At 43.7% G+C, this 23,265-nt stretch overlaps 1 protein-coding gene across 1 annotated transcript; it reads left to right on the forward strand.

The window, feature by feature from the left end:
• The first annotated feature begins 416 nt into the window (after positions 1-416).
• LOC311339641 (uncharacterized protein) lies at positions 417-22,338 on the forward strand. Its single transcript, XM_084464897.1, has 5 exons — positions 417-553; positions 6,526-9,317; positions 9,619-10,734; positions 11,986-12,866; positions 18,455-22,338. The coding sequence occupies exons 2-5, from the start codon at positions 6,757-6,759 to the stop codon at positions 18,880-18,882; spliced, it is 4,986 nt and encodes a 1,661-aa protein (XP_084321023.1). The 5' UTR covers positions 417-553; positions 6,526-6,756; the 3' UTR covers positions 18,883-22,338.
• The last annotated feature ends 927 nt before the right edge of the window (positions 22,339-23,265 follow it).

Here is a 23,265-nt window from a genome sequence, read left to right on the forward strand (position 1 = left end):
TAGGCTATACCTTCTCTATTGCTATATCAGTTATTGTGCTTGGTTGAAAGAAAACGACAAGTGGCGATTCATCACCTCATAAAATGATCTCAGAAGGTTATTTGTCCCGAGATCAACCGAGACTCGAGGTACCAAAAATGTCTCGGTGGCTAGGGCACTAGAGCTGCACCAACTGTGGATGTTTGATTTATTCGATTTTTTTTTTTTTGCACTAACATGCACCGCGCAGGAGCAAAATGGACGTATACAAGTGATGTATGAACTTGGAATTAAAGCTAAATTGACTAATTGATCTGTTAAAATTACTCGAAAGAATAAGATGTTTCGTGGCTGCTGAAATTGTATTCTGCGCATGATGACGCGCCAAAGCACGTCTGTCCCCGCTTCGCGGCCAGGCTTGCAGGAAGTATGTTGAATCGGTGGAAAAAAGAGCGAAGGACTCAAGTCGATTGTTGATTTGGAAAAACAACCATGTCTAATCGATGAACTCAGACAATCTGTTTTTCCCAAATTTTGCGTCGTTCACATTGTGGGCACAAAGGCCAACTGAGGGGTAAGTCGAAGGCGCTAAACGTCTAAAATGAGATTTTCCATCCATGGGCCGTAGCATATTTGCCGAGATCTTTGTGTCGGTACAGGCTAGCCCGGGGTTGCTACAGCTAGCTAGGCTAACTGGCAATGCTATGGGTATTTGCCGTGCAGTCAATTGTTAAAATTATTACAGCCTCATTTGTGTGTTGATTAAAACAAAAATTGACACTTATTTTCATGCAAATGGAACAATTGTTGCATATAAGTCGGACTATATTGCAGTTATATTACATATGGAACTTCCGTTTTCCTCACTTTTTACCATCGTGGGGGGTGCTAGCTGGCTAATGTGCTAAGACGGCCGCATAGCCTGCAAGTTTGCGTTTATACCCGCTGACCACAAAATGTATTATTGGAAAGTGATTCAGTCGACAGTGGGTTACTCTCATTCTCGTGATTGCAAGATATTAACCTTCCGTCAAATATCTTCCGCCCACCCGACCCATGAGTCCAGCTAGCATACAATGTTTGCATAGATAAAAACTAACATTGTAGGCTAACGCGTTAGCCGGTTGGTTAGCATGGGAAAATGGCTTGCTGTTCGAAAGCCATTTTCCGATGAAAATGGGGTCTCAGTGAAAGTGGGTTGAGGTCTTCGGATATTATCGCTTCACTGCGTTGCGCCGTGAACGCCATTCAAATATTACAATGAGTAAAACTTGTTTTATACAAATTGGGTATAACTCGGATTAGTTCATGTACGGTCGCGACTATGCAGTTGTTGGAAATTATGGGAGTGGGCGAAGGAAATGTCGGCGGTAAAGATGCCCCGCTTTTGTCCTGGCAAATTCATGCTGGGCTGAACCCGGCATCGAAAAGACGGTCCAAGGTCAGAAGCTTTGTTTTTATTTACTTCGTCTTGGCAGAAACAGCGCTTACCATCGAAAAATATAAAGCCTAGGTCAATTTGGATCAATTTGTTCGATTTGATTTCTTGTTGTTTGAGCCGGGGAGTGCTTACACTCGCATCAAAACAACGCATGTGTAAACAGAAACCAGGACCGGGTTGTTTTAACAGGGAAAGGAATCCCGATGATTAGAGCCTAGTTTTGAATAATCACAATTCAATAGCAATGTAACAATTTGTAATTGTCGTTTTCAGTTAATTGAAAAACAATCGAATGAGATAGCCTTGTTTAATTCAAACATTTTTACATTATCTTGAAGAAATAGGGATATAAGTTGAGCCGTTTTATGTGTTGATTGTATTTGTAGAGCTCGTTTAGATCGGTTTTTGAATGAAACGTTTGGCTAGGCCAAACACCTGAAGTCGATGCATTCGTTTCAGTCATTATAATAACTTGAATACTTTATTCTGAACTGATCCATTGAAATGTGTTTTTTATTCTGTCGATTCTATATTATGTTTCAATCAATTGTTTTATTTTTAAATGGCTCTTTTAGTATTACCGGTTAGAATCTAAATTGACTACAGTGACTGCTTTCTTGAATTGGTTAAAACAATACCATTCAATACCAATCCAACCATGCAATAAACAATACTTTATTGCTGAGGTGGAGGTGGCTGTTTCTCTTCACTTTCTCTGGTAATTTACAAAAAGGGTTTTCTCTGAAGCAGTTCTGGGCAAATATCGTGCTTTGTACAATCCAACAGAAAACGGTACAAGCCCCGCAATGTATATGTACAAAGACTGTTTCAATGATTGACTCATTCATACATTATTTAACACTTTCATTATGTGTTAATGATATATCCCATGGCTTACACTATTCAAACTTTGATTGTAGTATATGGGCGGGGACGTTTCATTTGGCTGGATGTTAGTGGCCTTGATTCGGTTGGTAGACAGAGGAACTGTTCTGCAAAACGTCTTCTGTGACCTGAACAGCATTTAAACAGACATGGTGGGGGGACTCTGCCTTTGATCCATTCATTTGAAGTTGATTGACTTTCTTTCCGCTAAAGCGCCCTGATGTTGCAGATTGTTAGACTACCCCCAGAATCACTACATGGTCTGTGGACCTCATAGACCTTATAGTCTGTAGTGTTTGGTCATACATGTTTTTCCGCATGTAATCAAGTGAGACGTTAGCCAGGCCTGTCGTTTCACCATCTTCAGACACGTCGTTTAAACTATTTACAGCTTTCTGGATACTAAGTCTGCCTCCTGGTCAGAGTGGCTGGTATTTTTGTATTTTATGTCTGAGCCTTGTTATGAGTGCAGTGCAGGGAGTTTGTATTAAGGGTAATGAGTGAAGTGGTTTAAAAGTCGATCTCGGAAGGCTACTGCTCAAGTGGTTGGGACAAAACCCCTGTGGAATTGGTCACTACAAAAGTACAGAAACAGTGTAGAGATATGGAAATGAAGTTATCATTCTAGATGAATAGAGACGGAAGACATGGTTTTCCCCTATCAATCTGGCACCTATTTTTACCCATGTTGAAATGTGTCTTTGGGGGAGAGAAACAAACATCTTGGCGTTCTCCAAGCCCAGTGCCAATGTTCCAGAGGGCAAAATGTGTTTGAATGCAGAAAAGGTTTCTCCATGGCAGGCTGTGAGTTCTCCCAGTCTAGGGTGGAGGATTTTGGTTTATACAGGGCCAGAGTTTGTAAAAGATCATTCCTGTAACTGTATGTGGAGGTTACAGCATAACAGAGACGTATTAGGGATATACTATTTAGTTTAAGTTTTTCTAAGGTGGAGTAAGTGTGATTTGCTTGTTGCTTATCTCTTCCTGGCTTATTCATTCATTCTGCATACATTACATTAAATATATTTTATTTTCTATGATTCCTCATTGTTCTTAAACAACCATTAATTGATTCATGCCTAATGACATGAACAATGTTGTGGTGTAATGAAAGGCTGACGGGCTTCACCCCTGTATTCTGCCTAGTGTGTGTTTGTGCGTGTGTTGTTTATTTTCTGTCCTAAAGCCAGTGTTTGGTCCATCCACAATATGTGGCTGTCGGCCATTCCTCCCCCTCTCGCCTCCCCCTCCCCCTCTCCTACCTGCCAGGCTGCAGCACATCAAGGCCTGTTGGCTCTGTCTGCACGCGCACATGTGCACGTGTCTGTGTGTGTGTGCGCGCGCAAGCTCTCCTCGCTCTCCTCTCTGCATCTAGCTCACTCCCCCAGCCCCTCCATTTTCTATCCCGCCAATCAAAACCTCTCCCACACCTTTTTTTTTTTCTCTTTCCTCTCTGGCCTTGCTTTGAGCTGCTGGTGAATATTTTTCCCTCCTTTTTTCACACACTTTGCAAATCTGGCGTCTGTAAAACACTGTTTCTCTCCTCTCGCCATTCCTCTTTTTTCACACTATCCCCCTCTCTCACACTATCCCTCTGTCCCTGTTTCTCACATTATCCCTCTATTCCTCTCTGTTGCTCTTAACTGTCCGAGAGAGTATACCTGTATTATTACGGTGTTTGTGCTGTGAGGATTGTTAATCCGGCAGTGGGTTAAATTGCCATATTAGTCAACCCAAATCATTTTACGTGGACAAGGATTGCTCATTTTGATAGCTATTTGTTGAGGAATAGAAAACCCTTTATCCCTTCTTTGCAGTGCAGTTGTAGCCCACAGCACAGCCCACTACATCAGTTTAGGAATTTTCTGTAACGGGATGACATTTGAATGAATATTTTCACTTCTGTTCCTTGTCAGCATGCTCTGTACTTTTGCCTATATATTGTATACACTTTACCTGTAATATGTACAGTAGTGATTAGCTACTTTAACTGACCAGCATCTTGCCTGTTGCAGTAACCTAAGGTTCTAAAGTCACTCCTCCTAATCTGATAAGTTAGGCATGTCAAAGACTGATGGAGGGGTGTAGTGTGCCACTATTACAACCTGTAGCAAGCTTCAGATATATTAAGGCTTCTTAACAAGGCGTCAAACATTAAAGAAAGGGCCAATGGCAGATAAGCTGGAATGGCAGCCATTTGTAAACTAGATTTAAATCTCTTTAGAACAGCTAAACACCTGGCAGATGTTTCTTTCTGTTATCTCTACCAAAATGACTAGCCTCATGATTGTAAAAGCTGAAATATGCTTCTGGGAAAATTATTATTATAACTATCAATGTACTCAAACCCATAAGTTCATATATTAAGAAGTGAAACTACCAATTGGTTGTTCTCTGATTTGGACCACATTTACCTTAAAACCACTTGGGTTGTTTATAAATTGATAAGCAGCTATGTGATACCTGAGTTATATTAAAACTTCATGAAAAAAATCATGTTGCTTATTAACACAAACCGTCTACAATGGACAAAGTACGGTTCACTAATCAAATGTGACTCAAGTTTATTTTGTAAACTCTTTTTTTTCTGTCTTTTATTGGATTAAATTTTGCCAATTATTGGTGGCCTTCGTGGACTGTTAATCAGATTTGGCGCTAGTTCATTAGCACTGCACATTTATATTCATGAATCGTCCTGCAATGTCTCGGCTGGAGTTTCTCTCACATTCATGATGTTGGCGGGCAGTAATAAAGTCTGAGTCGAAGTACACACACGGCATCTCAGAAGTCTATTTTGTCTTCTAAATTCAACAGCCAAAATAAACAGGTTTTAAGGTGTTATGTCAAGTGTCCAATGACCTACAGACGAGAGCGACCAACACATGGTCATACAATTTATAATTAAACTGGGAATTATAAACATGTCCATCACATTCACAATAACCTATATACATTTAAGTTACTGTTGCAAATGGATCAGGAAAGTGTTGTGAGGGACCACTAACCATCAACAACTGCAACAACGACTCCTTTATGCTATACAATCTTGATTTGCTGTGAGGTTGCTTGGCAACCAAACGGTCAGTCTAAATGTTTTCATTAACGGTATTTATTAACATCTGATTGTGCTGGACATTCATTGTCAAGTTGTTCAGTGTCAGATTACTCGTTACAATTTATTGGGCTTTGGGGTGAGACGTTTTATTTAAATAAAAAGAGCAGATTCATAATGTACACACAATTCCGGCTGGTTGAATGCATGGTAGCATCCAGATCCTGGTGTTCTACCGTGGATGAGCGAGTATGGCGTGCAGACTATTAACCCATTGTGAGAATAAATGTTGGGCTGTGAAGTTGCCTTCCCCCTGCGTCTTGCAGTCACGTGGTGGCAGGAACAAACACAGTATGTCAATATTGAGCCACCAGCTTAGGAGCCACAAGCCCTAAAAATCCAAGAGCGGGTGGGTTCAGAGCAAAGGGTAGCTCAAGAAATGACATGGTAGTAGAATCAATGATATATATATTTTTTTCTAAATCTGATCTTTTCTAAAGGCAATGTCCACAGCACTGTGTTTCATGTGGCACTGTTACTTTTTTAGACATTTAGCAGATTTGCATTGCATTTTTAACTATTATTTCATACGTATTTATTTGATAGCGTTGCTTAAGGATGTCACAGATTAAAAATATATACAAATAGTGAATATGTTAATATAAGGGCTAAATTTGTTTCTCTCAAATTCAACAGTTAGAGGTTTTCAAGTATAAACAACTGCTTAACTAAGCTGTTTGACCATTAATGGGGGAAGGGCAGTAACACATCTGGCCCTTTGTTGCTGCTGTAGTGGATGGGGGGGATCTCGCCGCTCTCTTTACACTATAAACAAAGGTGTGGCCCTCTAGGCTAGGTAAACATAGCCACAGCTTTCAATGTGAGCTGGAGTATTCTTACGGTCTAGGTATGAGGACAATCTGATGCTTTAATGACAAAATGTACATTTTCAATAGCTAAATGTTCAACAAAGATGATGGGTTTAATGTATCGTTATGGATTATACGAAGCAGAATTGATTTCTTTATTGAATATTGCATATAAATGGATGCCCACACATTGCTTCATGTTTTTCTTTTTCTATGTAGATGTTGAACTCGATTTAGTAATGTAACGTAAAGAAATTCTCATTAGTTAAAGTAGTGCTTTTTTTCCCCCTCTGTTGCAGTGTTACCTCATTGGCCGCTGTGACCCCAGGCCCGCCTCCTGCTTGCCAGGAAGGGCCTTGATTGGCTGAACCTTTACCCAGCTTCTGGGGAGAACATGGCTGCCACCGCCCACTGCTAAACAGCTAAGCCACAGTCTTCTTCCCCCCCCCCCTCCCCCCACCTCTTCCTCATCACTGTTCATAACTGCATTGTGAACTGTGATTCTCCCTTCAAATTTGAATTACAGTACTATGGCAATGCATGATATGAGCCGTGCAAAGGGTTTCCCCTGTAAAGAGTGTGATATGGTCTGCCCGAGTACACCTAGTCTACTAGAACATATGAAAGCACATTATCAGCAGGAAGAGACCGGACGTTTTGAGTGTGAGCAGTGTGGAAGAATTTACAAGCACGCAGGAAGTTTAGCCCATCACAAGAAATCTCACGAAGTAGGTTCATTTCAGTGCCCCGTTTGTACCCGTACTTTACCCAACGCAGTAGCTTTGAAAAACCACTTACGCATCCATACATTGTCCCCTAGTAGTGCGCAGACAGAAGAAGAGAGTGAGGAGGTAGTCGAAGACGGCGGCCACGACGAGAGGGACTACAGCCTTGCCCAGGACCTCTCCGAAAACTTTGGGCGTACTCATTTGAACAACAGTGGCATAACCCATAGTGTCCTGCAAAGCCACGAGGCAGAGGAACACGGAAAAAAAGGCTCCCCGGGATCTGACGACGCCTGGGACAGGCCCTTTAAGTGTGATCAGTGTGACAGAACCTACCGCCACCACGGTAGCCTGGTGAACCACAAGAAGTGTCACCAGCAAGGAACTTTTAAGTGCTCTGTGTGTTTCAAGCAATTCAGCAACCTGGCGGCGCTAAACGGCCACGAGCGTACCCACTCCAAGTTCAAGACTCCCGGGGCATCCATGGTGAGCAGCAGCAGCAGCCTCCATAGCTCGGAGCGAGGCAGCAGCAACCAGTCGTCGCAGAACGACGACGGGGGTTCCTGCTTTTGCCACCTGTGCCAAGTTACACTGCCAAACAAGGCAGACTTCCAGGAGCACATCCTGCTTCACAACGCAGCCTCGTCCTCCCTAGGCCTCTCTCGCAGCTTCCCCGGCATCATGCCCCACAACCTGAGTGCAGTCCGCTCCCCCGCATACACCCCGGCTCTGGGTGACCCACTGCCCCTGCCACCACTGCCAAGTGAGAAAAGGGGCCCGTATGATCCAATCATGGGTCCTCCTGTCAACAATCCCATCTATACTTGTGCATATTGTGGCGCAGGTCATCCAGATCTCGAGAGTCTCAAGGTCCACTACTTGACCCATGACCCCCATCCCGGTGCTCACAGTCAGGAGAGCGCCATCCTTAACTCGGATGGAATGAGCTCAGGTTCCCAAGGCTCAGTATCATCGCCGTCCGGTGGACGAGTGCCACAAGCCAACTCCCCAGATGATGGAGAGCGCCGGTTTAAGTGCGGCGAGTGCGGGAAAAGCTACCGCCACGCAGGGAGTCTGGTGAACCACAAGCGATCTCACCAGACAGGCCATTACCAGTGCACCATCTGCTGTAAACAGTACCCTCACCTAGCGGCTCTGCACAGCCATCTACGTAGCCACAAGGGCCGCCCCTCCAACCAGCCCCTCAACAATGACAGCAATGACTGGTTGTCTTCAGAGCCACTGACCTTAGATTCTCAGCAGAGTTATGTCCAAGAGGGTAGTGGTGCCACTACTCCGATCTCACTACCTGGCAACCTAGGTGACGCTGCCCACTTTGTACCAGATGGCGGTCACAGCAGCGGACTCGACTCTTTAGAGTTCCATGACCGCTTTGATGGAGGTTCCTTGTCCCAAAGCAACTCGGCACACCGCCAGGCGGACCGGCATATGTGCGCAGATTGTGGTGAGATGTATGGCGACATATCAGGCATCAAGTCCCACATGTGCCCCCGGCGTGGCCAGCAGCAGCAACCGCAGGGCAACATGTCCAATGGCTTCATGGGGAATATGAACTACCACAGCCCCGGTGGGACATCTCTGCCCTCTGGAGGCTCAAGTAGCATGAAGGAGGGCAGCAGCCAGCGCCAGTACTCGCAGAGCGGAGGCAAAAGGATGGGAAACAATGACAAAGAGGAAGATGACGGGGAGGTATACCAGTGCTCTGTGTGTGGCAACCATTATGCCAGCCTCAGAGCCCTCCGGAGCCATCTCCGCAGCCACGCCAACAATCCAACCACACCTGGGCCGTCCAACTTGGAACAAGAATGGAGGATGATCTGCTCCACCTGTGGCCAGAGTTTCTCTAGGAAGCAAGACCTTTTGAATCACCAGCTTATCCATGGGCCCCAGAATGCAGAACGCCAGTCCCAGCCAAACGTGAGCACCGCCGCCAACGGCAATGACAAGATGGATGGTCGCAATCACATTTGCGTTGACTGCGGAATGTTTTTTGCCGACCGCCACCACCTGATCACTCACCTTTGCCCTGGCAAGAACCGATCAGGGAACCTGAGCAAGCAGGGCCTGAACGGAGCCAAAAGGATGTCTGGAGGAGAGGGAGTCAGTGGAGGGGTTGCTGGTGGCAGCGGAGATGTTGGAGGAGATGGCCGGAGGTCGATGGGAGAACAAGGCGACAGGCCCCATAAATGCGACCAGTGTGGACGAGGTTACAGGCACCCTTGCTCCCTCCTCAACCACAAGAAATCCCACAAGACTGGAGTGTTCCGCTGCCTGGTGTGCCAGAAGCGCTACTACAATCTGCTGGCACTCAAGAATCACCAAAGGACCCACTTTGACTTGAAGCGGTATGTTCGTGTTTCTCCCTAGCATTTATTTTGCCTTAAATGTTAGACGGAGACATTATAGAATTTAATATTTAGAATGATGACTCCACTGTAATTGATAATGTAATTAGTACAGTGGTATAACTCGCCTTTACAAAGCTACAAATTGACTTTCATAACCATACCTTTTAACGAAGGGACTGAAAGGTTTGTGGTTAATCTGAGGCTTGTTTATGGCTCATATTCAAAATATTATTGAATGCAGTTTATACATTGATATGGTTTCCTAATTTATATTATCTCTACCCCTTCCTTGCTGCAGGCACAAGTGTGAGGAATGTGGTAAGGCTTTCAAGATCCAAAAGCAACTGATCAACCACCTGCGTCTCCATGAAGAGCATCGGGCCAAGGGTCTGATCCGCACTGGCCCCAATGGATCCCGCTTCCAGCAAGCTGGAACATCCCAAATGCAGAGTATGAGAGGAGAGTCCTCCAAGAGCCACGGAATGGGGGTAAAATATGCCAATGCCCAGCAAGGCTTCAAGAAACCCTACTCCTCGGCGGGAACATCTAGGCCCCAGAAATTCGATCAGTCTGAGGGCGGGCGCCGTCCCTTTGCCTGCGACGAGTGTGGCAAGACATACCGACATGCAGGTAGTCTGGCCAACCACAAAAACCTCCACAAGATCGGGGAGTACCATTGCAATGTCTGCAACTCCACATACCCCAATCGGCTGGCCATGAAGAACCACCTGCGTCTCCACTTCGCCCAGAAGAAGCACAACTGCCAGGAGTGTGGCAAGGGCTTCCGCACTCAGAAACAGCTTGCTACCCACAACACCGCAGGCCTCTGCAAGGGGCCCCAGGGTCCTGGAGTCCAGATGGATTTTGAGTGTGATGGCTGCTGCGAAGGTTACGCAACAGCCGACGAGCTAGCGGCCCACGACTGCCCGGCCCAACACCTGCCTTCCTCCTCCGCCTCCGTCAACAGCTCCAACCTCAGCTTGGAGGGCCGAAGTGTGGACCTTGACTCTGACGAGAGGCCCTACGCCTGTGACCTGTGCAGCTGCGCCTACAAGCATGCCAGCTCCCTGCTGAACCACAAGCACACCCACAAGACCGGTGACTTCCGTTGCAACTTCTGCGACAAGCCGTACACAAACTACATGGCCCTGCGCAACCACATGCGCATCCACACGCAGCGGAAAAAGCACATCTGCCACACGTGCGGCAAAGCCTTCCGGCTGGCCAGATTCCTCCGCAACCACCAGAAGGTCCACGAGGAGGGTGCCACACCCTTTGGTTGTCCGAGCTGTGGGAAGAGTTTCCAGGGGAGATCGGGCCTGGCTAGGCACCGCTGCGGGGACAACCAGGTAGGCATGGAAGGCAGGAGGAAGGCCGCTGCACCCGCAGGAGAGGGCGAAGAGTGTCGGTACACGTGAGTTCTCGTCAGTTGTTTGTGATTCTCCGAAGTTGAAAACCAAAAAAAAAATAGTGAAGATCAATTTAGGTCTGTACATGTCTATTACAGGTATATGATCTCCAATCCGGCTTCCTTGGGACCATACGCGTGCCGGAATTCGGATTTTTCTGAAGTTTGGACAAATTGAATTAGTGGAGAGACCAGATAAGTCAACCCTGTTTGCTTTCAGTGAGAATATCACACATTTAGTTTTTTTTTCCTAGGTTATCTACAATCAAACATTTTCTATATTTAGATGTATATCTTTTCACTATTTGACACCAATATTAAGTTAAGTTGCACATTAAGTAAAAGTAATGTTTTCTGTGTTCCCTGTACTTGTTATGAATTTGATTGTAGTGTTTTGTTTGTGATTGACTGTTGTCCTTTTCGTAGCTTTATTTTAATGGCCAGAAATTAGAACAGAGACTGTATTAGGGCCGAATTATGTGTCTGAGCTTTTGGCAATTGTGATTTTGATCTAAATTAAAGGAATGGAAGGGAAGTATTTTGAGCTAGCTGCACTGCACATGATTAGGTGAAGATAATCCTCTTGGTTTCCAGATAGTAATTGATGAGTATTATTATACTTCCCACTATAGGGCCACTGTTGGTGTTTCTAATGGGATTCGGGTATCGTTATGTTGTCAAATTTGGCATTCACCGAAAAGCAGGCTGTGACTGATGTCTTGTTTTGGATTGTTGTATTCAACATGGTGGTTTCAGCTGTGAACAAAGTTTGCGTCCATTTGTGCAGTGCAGGAAGCAATAGATGCCTCCCAAATTCCAACGTCTGTCCGTAGCGTCTTTCCTGCACTTCCCCTCCTATCCACCAGTATTCTTACCTTGTCTAGTAACTAGCGTTAAAATGGTACACCACTTTTAGTAGTCTTCTTGATGGTTTTAAAGCCGGATTTCAGATCATATACCTGTATGTTTGTATGTATGTGAGATGTAGCTACCTTTTTTTTTTTTTGTTAATATATAGATTGAAAATTTACGTTCTTATATTAACTACAACCTAATATATACTAACAAAGTGGTAACCAGTAACAAACCGTAACCCAACTTTAGATTGGTGACATCAAAGCAGCCAGGATCAGTTTCTAATCTCTCCTTTCTCCCCTTCCCCCAACCCTTGTTCCTCGTCTTTCTGCATCTTCCTCCCCCTTTCCTAAATCCTTGTTCCTTTCTCCTCTGGCGTTTTCCTCTTCTGTCCCTGCACAGATGTGATCAGTGCGGCCGCTCCTACCGTCATGCCAGCTCCCTCCTCAACCACAAGAACACCCACACCGTCGGAATTTACCACTGCGCCGTCTGCCTCAAGACCTACTCCAACCTGCTCGCCCTGAAGAACCACCGCCGCATCCACTCCGAGACCCGTCGCCACCGATGCCACGACTGTGGCAAAGCCTTCCGCGTCTCTTCCCAGCTCTACAACCACCGCCGCGTCCACCAGAAGCAGCGGGAGCTCACCTGCCGCTCCTGCCAGCGCTCCTTCCCCACGCAGGCCAGCTTCCGGCTCCACATGGAGATCAGCCACGGACAGGCCCCTCAGCCCCGCCAGCCCAGATCCCAGCAGCCACGGCCGGGAGGCTCCCAGGAGCTGGGCTGGGGCTCGGGCCTGGACCACACTCTGATGCAGGCGCAGGGCCTCAACCCCCACGGCATGAACAAGGCTCGCGGTCGCGGCGGTCACGGGGGTCACGGCGGGCACGGCGGGGTCATAAAGTCGCACGTTTGCGACCAGTGCGGGCGCGCCTACCGCCACGCCAGCTCCCTGCTCAACCACAAGAACAGCCACAAGACGGGGACCTACTTCTGTAACTCCTGCCAGAAGGAGTTCCCCAACCTCATGTCCCTGAAGAACCACCGGCGCATCCACACGGAGCCCAAGCGCTACCAGTGCCCCGACTGCGGCAAGTCCTTCCGCGTCTCCACCCAGCTCATCTGCCATCGGAGAATCCACACCAAGGAGAAGCCCTTCTCCTGCCAGCAGTGCGACAAGCGCTTCTCCTCCAGGTCCAACCTGAGGCACCACATGAAGGTTCACTGGAGCGGCTCCACGGCGCCCCCTTCCATGTCCATGGGTGCGCCCAACTTCTTGGGTATGCCCAGCGGCCCCTTCATATAGGCTTTTTTTTAGGGCTTGGGGGAAATGGGTGGGTCAAGCTAGAGGCATGGCTCGGGGGGGCGGGGCTTAGAGAGGGAACTAATCAAATGCCAAGGTATCTGGAGGTGCCAAACTAATGTTGTTCCTCCTTGTGTGCTCATCCTGCTCCATTTCCATGTATGGCTGCGGTCTAAGAGTAGGTGTGTCTGAAGGACAGGTTGCATGGCACATAGTCTTGGCCCTGCATGCCACACACGCACACAATGTAGCAGGGGGACAACCCAAAATGGACGCCATTAAACACAAGTGGGTGAGAGAAAGGACTCGAAATGGAGGATGCATACAAACACACAGACACTCACCTTGATTTGTTTGCTTTACCCGGCCTGTGATCCCGTAGCTGCCTTGTTTCTAAATGAACAGGGCTCTAGAACGGCATTTCTTTGCTTTCCCTTGACGAGTAGGGTGGACTGACTGACTGGCAGATACAGACTGTAGACAGTTGACGTGTAGTTTATTGACACAACTACATGGACTGATAGCTTCTTCTACATCTGCCTTTAGTCCCTACGATGGGTTGCCCTGTAGAGCCAAAGTTCTTGGATCCTATTTCTAGGAGGATCAGAGAAATGGTCATATTTGGAGCCCCCCCCATTAAAGCATGTTCACCATATCCCTCATTTTGAAACCTGATGTGTAATAGGAAAAAGGAAAAAAATGAGACGTCAAGTAATATGCTTCCTGTGCAGTTGACTTGACTAATGGACTGATTGACAGCCAGGTCGAGCAGGTTTGGGACCAGCAAAGCGACGTGGCAACTCCATTGGTCAGATGGATAAAGGGGCAGGCTCTTCACAGGTCTAGAGGCAAAAATCCCTTAGCAACAGAGGTGGTATATATCCGTCACAATCCCATGGAGCTGATATGGCCGTTCAAAGCTGCTTTCTCTGCTCTCTCTGCATTGTTCCACCTCATCCCATACTTGTGATGACTATTGTGAAACTGTTAGGATTTGTTTTGTTATTCTCGATGAAGTCTTCTTCTCGTGGCCTTTTGTCACTGTGTTAAACCATGTTTTGTTTAGAGTTGACGAGTTGTTTTCTTTTTTTGCGGATATATATTGAACCCGGTCTTTTTTGTTTTGAAGTGTGAGCAATACTTAACCAATAGTGGTGCTGTTGTGAGCATGTGTATATTTGACAGTGACTTTATTTCTTAATTTTATACTTTTTAACCAGTTTTTTCGCGAGTTGGTAACTACTCAGACTGAACAGTGTCGGCACACCTGGTCTCTGAGCTTATAACCCTTTTTAATTTGTATGTATGTGTCTGTCTGTCTGTGTGTTTGTGCGTGCGTGTGTGTGTGTTTGGGTCTCTTGCAGTACGAAGATGAGCTTCAAAGCCTTGTAGGTCTACCTTCTGACCACAGCCTGAATCTCTGATTGGCTGCCTCTTTATGACATCACACTATCTTCTTTGCTCTGCATCTACTCCTCCTGCTCATGTATTCCTTCAAACACTTTCTTCTGGTTAGAAACCTGTACTGTACAAAACCACACAGTGGAACCAGCTAAAACTGTATAGTCCATAGGTTGTGGTGACGACACAAAAAAGGAAGAAAAAAAAAAGTATCAAAATGAAAGAAAGTGAGTAAAAAACAATTGCAGAAAAATTGTATATTGTTGGGCACCGTGCCTGCATTATTCTTTTTTGTTTTGTTTTATCCTGTATTGTAAGCGTTCTTCTGACTGTATTATCTACAGAACCTCTTTTATAAGAAGAAAAAAAAAAGTTGACAGATCATTGTAGTAATGCATTTATTTATTTATATTATGATGGTTATTAACACTTGTATTGGGCGGCGCTAGTCTTTAGGATGTGAGTTTAGAGCTGTGTTGATGTTGAAATCACCCCTAACCCCCCCCGCCCCCCCCCCCCACTCCCCACTCCCCACTCCCTTCCCCCTTTGCCACTCACCTCCTCTTCCTCCCCCTTCTGGACATGGAGCCAACCAAGATGGACTCCAAAAATGAACACTTTGCTCGTTCCAAGAATGTTGTCTCCTTGTTTTAAAAAAAAAAAAAATCCTGGGTATGTCACACTCTAACGTTTGAATCGGGAGAGGCAGAAGTGAATCTGGGCAAAATGTTCATCTAATGTGTTTTGACTGCAGTATGTACGAAGAGTAAGGAACTTGATTGTGGTTTTTATGTTGTGGCAACTTCTTAGATTCACACACACAATTTCACCCCATCCCACCATCTCACTTGTGTACACATGCACACACCCTTACACAACCCACGTCCTGCTTCACACACTAGTCAAACTCAAAAGGGACATCCCGGTTACCATGGTCCATTTTAATGTTAATCATTTGACGTGTGTGTGTGTGTGTGTGTGTGTGTGTGTGTGTGTGTGTGTGTGTGTGTGTGTGTGTGTGTGTGTGTGTGTGTGTGTGTGTGTGTGTGTGTGTGTGTGTGTGTGTGTGTGTGTGTGTGTGTGTGTGTCACACGAGTCAGTTTGGACATTGCAGGGGCACTGGTGCTAGTAGTCGAGACGTTGAGTGACCATTTAAAGTGATGTAGGAGTCAATATGATCTAGAAACACAGAAATGACTACATTCTCTGAAACTATACCCCCCCCCCCCCCCCCCCCCCCCCCAACCACCTCCCCCACCCCACCCCCACCGGAGCAGACACTTTTATGGTCTGCATTTCAAATCGTTTTTAGGAGAGTAAAAAAGGTTTGGTTTTGGAACAAATATAACCGTTTTTGTTTAAAGTTCTAACTTTTTCTTTTGTTTTTGTTTTCATGCATATATATATATGTAATGCTTACTATACACTTTTATAAACTATGTTTTGATAATTCATTTCTTAACAAAAAAAACCTTGTCCATATACTATAACCCTTACTGCTGAGTCCTGAAAATAAATAGATGAAGAAAAAGAAACAGTGGAGGTTATTGTTGTCTATCTATTTGCTTTTTTTATTTGCCTTTTACTGGGTTCAACACATTTAACAGTAGACTTGATGGAAAATATATTTTCAGTTTTAAGGAAAATATAATCAAGTGATACTCACTAGTATCTAAAATGTTCTTTGTAAAAGATTAAATCGAAGGTATTCAATAGACAAATTCCAAATTACACATTTTAATTTTCCAAACTAAAATTTGTGTGATTATTGAGCCAAACGGTGTCTCTGATAGATGCACCAAAAACAGCCTGAAAGCCCCACTCTTTTAATAGAAAGGTCTGTATTATTTAGGGGGGGAGGGTCGGGGCTGCACTATCCTTTTTTTAAACATTTGAAAAGCCTGAGAAACACACCATACACTAATTGAAAGTACTCAATTCTCTAAACTTAATTATAAGGTGTTAAAGGCTTATTAATGTGGTGCATGACTAGAATAAATGTAATGGCATCATTGTTCATTTGTGATTTAAAAAAGTGCCAGAGGTAATTATTCTTGTAGATTAAAACCATTTGTGGGATATTGTATTTGAGTTTTAAAGATGAAAGTTGAATCGAGCCGCATTAGTATTTTATACTTTTTCGCCCAATCTTATCAACCATTTGATTCACAAGCTCCTATAATGTATCCACTCTCAGCTAGCCCGAGGGGACAAAGGCTGACAAATTACTGATGTGTTCCAAATTAAAGACTGCCGCCTGCTACTTTATAGAATATTACATATATTGTACATTAATCATGTTATTAAACCTTGGAACTAATCTTGACAGTGTTTTTTTCAAAACAGTGATTGTATACTATTGCTGTACAAGAGTGTTGATGTAGCTTATATCAAGAAATATATATTAGGCTATCTGTAAGATTCTGGTCATTCAGACTTTTTAGGCTTGTCAAGTTGGTTAACTGCTTTTACTGACTTCTTGATCTTAATGGTACTGTTAAATAATGAATGGTGAGAAGTTGTCTTGAAGAGCTAAGATCAACTAAATCCAGCAAAATGTAGTCAACTGGCCATCTTTTCATAGATGGCTAGATGTATTTCTGGGGCGCTAATTAAACTAAATCATGCAAATCCAAAATGTACCCCAGCTGATGAGGGACAAATCGAGATTTGAGTAACAAGTAAAAGCAGGATTAAAGACACAAAGTTACAATTTGAAAGGGATTCAAATAATGCTGTTTTGTCATTTATATACAGTGTTACCCATTATGCTTGTTGAAATTGACGGCTAGCTTTACTTTACAATGAAATTCCTAAATTTGACTTGATATGCAATCTGACGTGTTTCCTCCTTTCTATTTGCATTTTTTTAATTTATTTTTTTTACATATGCCTTCATTTGAATTTCAGATGTAGATTAACCTTTCAGTAAAATATTTTTTGTGCACTGCATTTTTGGTCATATTTACTTCTTTGTGAGTGTTATTTTTTTGTTTGTCGAAATATGTACACAATAAAGGTTTGTATTTGATTAAAAAAATGGTATTGTTGCATAATGAAATACTATTAGCTGTATCTTGCCACTGTTAATGTTGTTTCTTGTGGTGTAAATACATTTTGTTATTAACGCCGTATGTTAAAACATGACTTGAAAAATGCTAGCATAGTTTATTTGGTCATTTGGGTTTTCTGGTGAAAGAAAGCTAATTAAAGGTGCTGTAGGTTAGATTTCAGAGTTGTAAAGGGAGTGGAATGAATAAACTACCCAAGAAAATCATCCCCCCTCTCTACTTCTTCCCTCTCTATGTTTCTCCACCATCGAGATGATAATGTCATCTCGGTATGTGATTGTCAGTAAATATGTATCCCCGAACCAATCAGGGAACAGATTCACTGATTGGGCAGATATTAGCTGGGAGCAGTCTAAAGTCGATCATCAACTTGAAAACCAATATTCTCATAGGGTATTTCATGGATGAATAGTAGTTGTCTATGCCATTTCTACCATATTTCACTCGTATTATAACTCTAACATCGTACCTACAGCATCTTTAAGTATTTTAAACAGGAAATCAAGTATTGAAAATGAAATGTCTACATTCCATTTAAGTTAAGGTACCCTTTAATGTTTAGCGCTTGAAATATTACTTTTCTAGAAATATATGTTCATGGTCATAGTGGTCCAATCAAATGAAAGTAGAACAACACACTAAGAAGAATCCCTATGTAAGAAAAGACCATTCTGTTACAATCAATTGGAGCTGAGTTGCCTCTCCCTCTCCTAAATCTTGTTTTCCTTCTTTTCTCTTCCTTGTGCCTATGCATGTTTCCTATTTACTACATACATTCTGTAGCCATTAAGACCAAATTCTTTGTCAGAAAGTAGCCGTTTGCCCACTGACCCTCCCATGTTACCGTGATTTCATTGTGATGTCAAACCAGAAATGGCAATTTAGGAATTGAAGCTCATTCTACTGTCCTACTGCACTTTCTCATTTTTTAATCTCAGTTCCTATTGGAATTATTTTCAACATCGGGACTATCTTCAAACAGGTGTTCATCTAATGTCCACATTAAAACCGACAACTTTTTTTGATGCAGCCTATTGTCTTCAAGGTCAAATTAGTATTATTTAGCCAGTAACTCAGTATTTCCTTTCCCCAGACTTAAGCCCCGTGGGTTCCACAAGCAGCTCCAAGAACTATGTGTGCAACCAGTGCGGGCGCGCCTACCGCCACGCCAGCTCCCTGCTCAACCACAAGAACAGCCACAAGACGGGGACCTACTTCTGCAACACCTGTCAGAAGGAGTTCCCCAACCTCATGTCCCTGAAGAACCACCGGCGCATCCACACGGAGCCCAAGCGCTACCAGTGCCCCGACTGCGGCAAGTCCTTCCGTGTCTCCACTGCGCTCATCTGCCACCGGAGAATCCACACCAAGGAGAAGCCCTTCTCCTGCCAGCAGTGCGACAAGCGCTTCTCCTCCAGGTCCAACCTGAGGCACCACATGAAGGTTCACTGGAGTGGCTCGCTGCTCTCCAGGGGTTCTTCCTCAGCTTTCCTCACCATTCCATCCCGTCCTTTCCTGTAGATCTAGTCCTGCCCCCATGTAGAGCTAACATCCCTCCACCTTTTTCCTCAGAGGTTGTGGTGGAAACAGCGTGGCTATGAATGGGGCGGAGGGGAGCGGTTTCTCCACCAAGAATAAACACTGAAGGCTGCCAATATTTGGCCCCCGTTGTGGTCGGAAATGTGTTTCGTCTTGTATTCAAAAATCTGTAAAGGGACGGATTTGTGCCACGCAGAAAACCCTTTAAAAAGGAGTAAACATCCAGGAAGGAGTGGGCAGGTTTCTGAAAATCATCCACCCATGCATGAACTTCTCTAGTCTTCTCAAGGCCCAGAAGAATGTTGCTTAGTCATTGTGAGCATGGACCCTAAAGATTGCAAGGTGTTTCCTTTGACAATCATCAGAGGTATTCAACTCTTTCCTCCATTGAGACTGGGATGAGAAAATTACGGTTTTGACAGTTTTAACAGCTCATAGACCTTACAGACCAAAGGAAGTGGGCACGTTAATCCATCTCATGCCACAAAGACAAGTCAATGTAGCATACAGTGGATTGAACTGTTTATGGGATGCGCTTGGTCTGCCGGTCTGTCCGCCTTGATGTAAAGTCTGTGGGGGAAGGTTGTGCACAGGACAGAGTACTTTTTCTTTGTTGGTATACTCTGTCACAACTTCCGTAATCGCCTCTGCTTCTGAACTACCGTGCAACTAACAAGCAGGCTAAATTGACACGGGCCTCCAGGACCTGATACTTGGCACATTACAAGTATACTTGTATTGCTTTGAAGCAAGGACTGTTAACAAAAAAATCCCATCGAGTACAATTTTCTAAAAGGCTTTACTCTTGGTCAAATGTATCTTGTCTGTGTTGTAATACAACAGCCAACGGGTTTCAGGGACCTTTCCAGACCTGACAGGACATGGAGTCAATGACGGCGGGGGGAGCCTTGATCATTAATCCGCCATCCTCTCTTCACTTACTGTGTGCACGGCTTATCACCAGTCAACAATGTGCTAGGGACTTCCTGTCATTTCTCAGTTGAAGTAACTGTCTCACTACAGGATCATACATGGCCAGAAAAAAGACTAAATGGTCAACATTGCATCTCTGCCTGGTGAAACACTGTTGATGAATCGGGCTAACTTTTCAACAACATTTGTCTGTACTTAAAGTGAGAGGTGTCGAACGGCTTTTGTGTCTGTCTGTTCTCCTATCTATGACACTATGTTGTGTGGCTGAGGAGGAACTTGCTCATGCTAAAAGGTAATTTAAACATTGGGTGTAACCAGTGGCATGCACGCTCTGTGTACCTGTCTTGGTGTGTCTATATGACAATGTTGTCATATAGACACACCAGGTTGGCCAGGTTACATAGTTACAGTCAACACCACAGTGTTATGTCCTTCCTTACACTCTTATGCAGCTGCAATGGGGCAGATGCTTTGTATTTCTATCCCCCTTTGCCTAAATTGGAATGGTATTCCATTCAATTGAATTAATAATGTCAGAACTGTTAGAAATTAGCTAACCCAAGTGAAATCCAAGTGGCCTCTCTAAACATTTCAGCTTTAAACTTTTTTGGGGGGAGTTACAGGATTGTCAATGCTCCTACATAATATTATATGCAGGAAACCTTTGAGACATTAAATTCCTGCAGATGCATGTCCAACATTTTGTTGTTCATTTGTACGATCTTGGCTATATATAGAGCACCCCTATCCCTCGGAATACCACTGAGGCACTGAATGGCGTTTCACCTACAATCCACAATCCGCTCAACTTCTAACCCAGACCACCCACCCGCCTGGAACACATTTCCATTCTCAGATACGAGACATCGTATGAAGCAGTATAGTATCAGAGTTAGGGAATGGATTACGATTACTGATGTCTAACGACGTCGGGGCATGCGGTTTCATTGAAGTCAGTGTTGGGGTATCTATGACAGAATAACAGGCCTTCAGCTGTTCTCCACTGTATGGTCGTCAAGAAAAATGTTTATAAATGTGTGTGTGTGTGTGTGTGTGTGTGTGTGTGTGTTTGGATGCACGTGTGCGTGCGTTATCTGGCAGCAAGAGGCGATAGCGTACCGGTTTAAGAGTGACAGCGTGCCCCGGGCTATTAATAGTGGAGGCTTGCTCTGAGCAACCTTGTTCTCTGGCTCAGAGGTTGGTGGTTCTCTTCCAGTCACAAAGCTCATGCTCGGGAGCTCATGACGCTTTGTTGCGAAAAAGAAAATCACCCCGACATAAAAAAAAAATCTCATCAGGTTTTCAAAATGCAACCTGCCTACCAGCAACACCAGAGATGGTTGGTTTGTTAAATGGTGGTGAATTATACCTTTTTGATTGTCTTTCTCGGTAATTACCTACCTGTATATGTTTATTTTTTTCTCTGTTTCTTTGGGCACATGTATTTTTTGATGCCGTGCCTGATAGTTGAACCTATATAGTAGAACAGGATGTGGTACACAAACAAAAGAGAAGTAGAACCTAAAGATGGTGATGTTATGATGATGTAATCTTTGCTTTAAGCTGATGGTGACATGTTGTTGTGCAATGGGTTCCGAACTCTGGACACATTGCAAAGTCAAAAATGCTATATGCTGTTGAAATTATCGTAAAATGAAATTTATACATACAGTATAAGCAGCTCAAAAACCCTTTACAAGTGTTTGTTTAAGGTCTAGGTTGTGTATGGTGTAATATCCCCAACAAGGTCAAATTTTGTTTTTTGAGATAACGGCAAAGGTGTATTCACCATTCACTTGAATGATGCTGTTGTATTTCATAGAATACAGTGTTTTAAGGACTTTGCAACCTGGCCTGATAGGAACAACCATTTGCAGTCTTTTTGAGGCAGCCATTTTGTGTCCCTCTAACCTTGCGTGCTGAGGCCCCTGTTGTCATCTGTTTATTTAGCATGTGAGCATTTCTTCAAACCCCATGGACCTCGATGGTTAGTGACACATACTTTGAATGGCAGCTAGATAATACTATTTGATATTTTGGACTGCAGTAGTTGTTGCTCCATAAGTCTATCTTAAATAGTTCACACAGGGTGAGCTTATATTGTTGTTTGAAATGTAGCAGATGTAAAAAAAAACACAAGCTATCGTGGACTTTGACTTTTGACACATTTCTTTTGACTGTAACAGTTATATTGTGCTCAACCACACTTCAGGATTTTTTCTTTCTCTGGTGAATGTCAATAGGTCTATAGTCTAAAATCTCTCTCACAAATTTACATTTGTGGCAAATTTCTGCGTCCTTTTCCCAGTAATCCTACAAATCACCTCAGTGGGACACAAAATGGCAGAAGCGAAAGCAACTCCTAGAAGTAGAGCATTAGATATTTTTAGTGCTGTTTGGTTAGATCACGTATATTGTCATTGTACCTCTGTATCATTTTCCTCTGTATGACTTTTTATATATGAACTGGCAGATTGTTGTAGGCTTCTGTCATTGATATACACTTATAACGGATGGTGATACTAATAAAGCGTGTGAACAACACAGCTGTCTGATGATGTCACAGGGAAAACAACCTCCGCATTTGATGTGTTTTTAAACTGAAAAAAAACCCCTGGAGAATAGACCAGGCATTTGGGGGTTAGTTTGTTCAACTGTGTCTTTAGAAAGTGTGTGAGTGTAGGCCTACCTTCTTGTTGGCTGGAGAAGAGGACGAAAAGAGTGCAGGATTGTCAGGTGGCTATAGTGTTCAACTCCCAGCCGAAAGTTACAGAGTTAGATCCCCAAGGTGTGCAGCCTAACCTGTATACCCCCATACCTGCTCCTTAACCAGCTTTATGTAAGTTAAACATCTGCTGAATCGTAGGAAATACTAGGCCTTTAGTACAAAACGACTTCAAATTCAAAGCATTTCTAGCAATGCACTGATGCAAAAGGCAAGGTTAAATAAGAATGTTGAATATGAATAATAATTGTGGGCAGGTTTGAAGGGGTCAAGTATTGTGATATGTTATATTAATGCCAGCCTAAACCTACCTTGTATGTCGGCCTCATACAAAATTAATGCAATATATTAAAGATGTGTATAATTTAGTGGCATCTAGCCAAACAGACATTGTAGCATCATTTACATTATAGTCATATTTCTGTATTAATTAGTGTATAGTCCTATGAGAATAAGAATACCCGTAGTTGTGTTTTCGAAACCTAAGAATGAGTTGTTTAGCCAGGCACCGCAATGTTTCTACAGTAGCCCAGCAGGGGCAAATGGCTCTAGTGAGGACACATACATTTATAATCATAATTGCTATCTTATTTGTAAGCTATGAACTATAGTTTTACAGACTGAATTACTAAAAACTATAATGGGTTTAAAATTATAAATCACACTTGGCTACTTAATGCTGTCGATGATGACATAATTTAAAATAC

Source organism: Micromesistius poutassou (genome assembly GCF_964030765.1).
Source record: "Micromesistius poutassou genome assembly, chromosome: 1".
Classification (NCBI taxonomy): domain Eukaryota; kingdom Metazoa; phylum Chordata; class Actinopteri; order Gadiformes; family Gadidae; genus Micromesistius; species Micromesistius poutassou.

What these genes read in the sequence shown, in the direction of transcription:
- LOC311339641 (XM_084464897.1), top strand. Translation starts at nt 6,757, where the DNA reads ATGGCAATGCATGATATGAGCCGTGCAAAGGGTTTCCCCTGTAAAGAG. An exon ending in GGCGAAGAGTGTCGGTACAC is followed by an intron (nt 10,735 to 11,985) that starts GTGAGTTCTCGT and finishes GTCCCTGCACAG; the next exon opens with ATGTGATCAGTGCGGCCGCT. An exon ending in GGGTGCGCCCAACTTCTTGG is followed by an intron (nt 12,867 to 18,454) that starts GTATGCCCAGCG and finishes TCCTTTCCCCAG; the next exon opens with ACTTAAGCCCCGTGGGTTCC.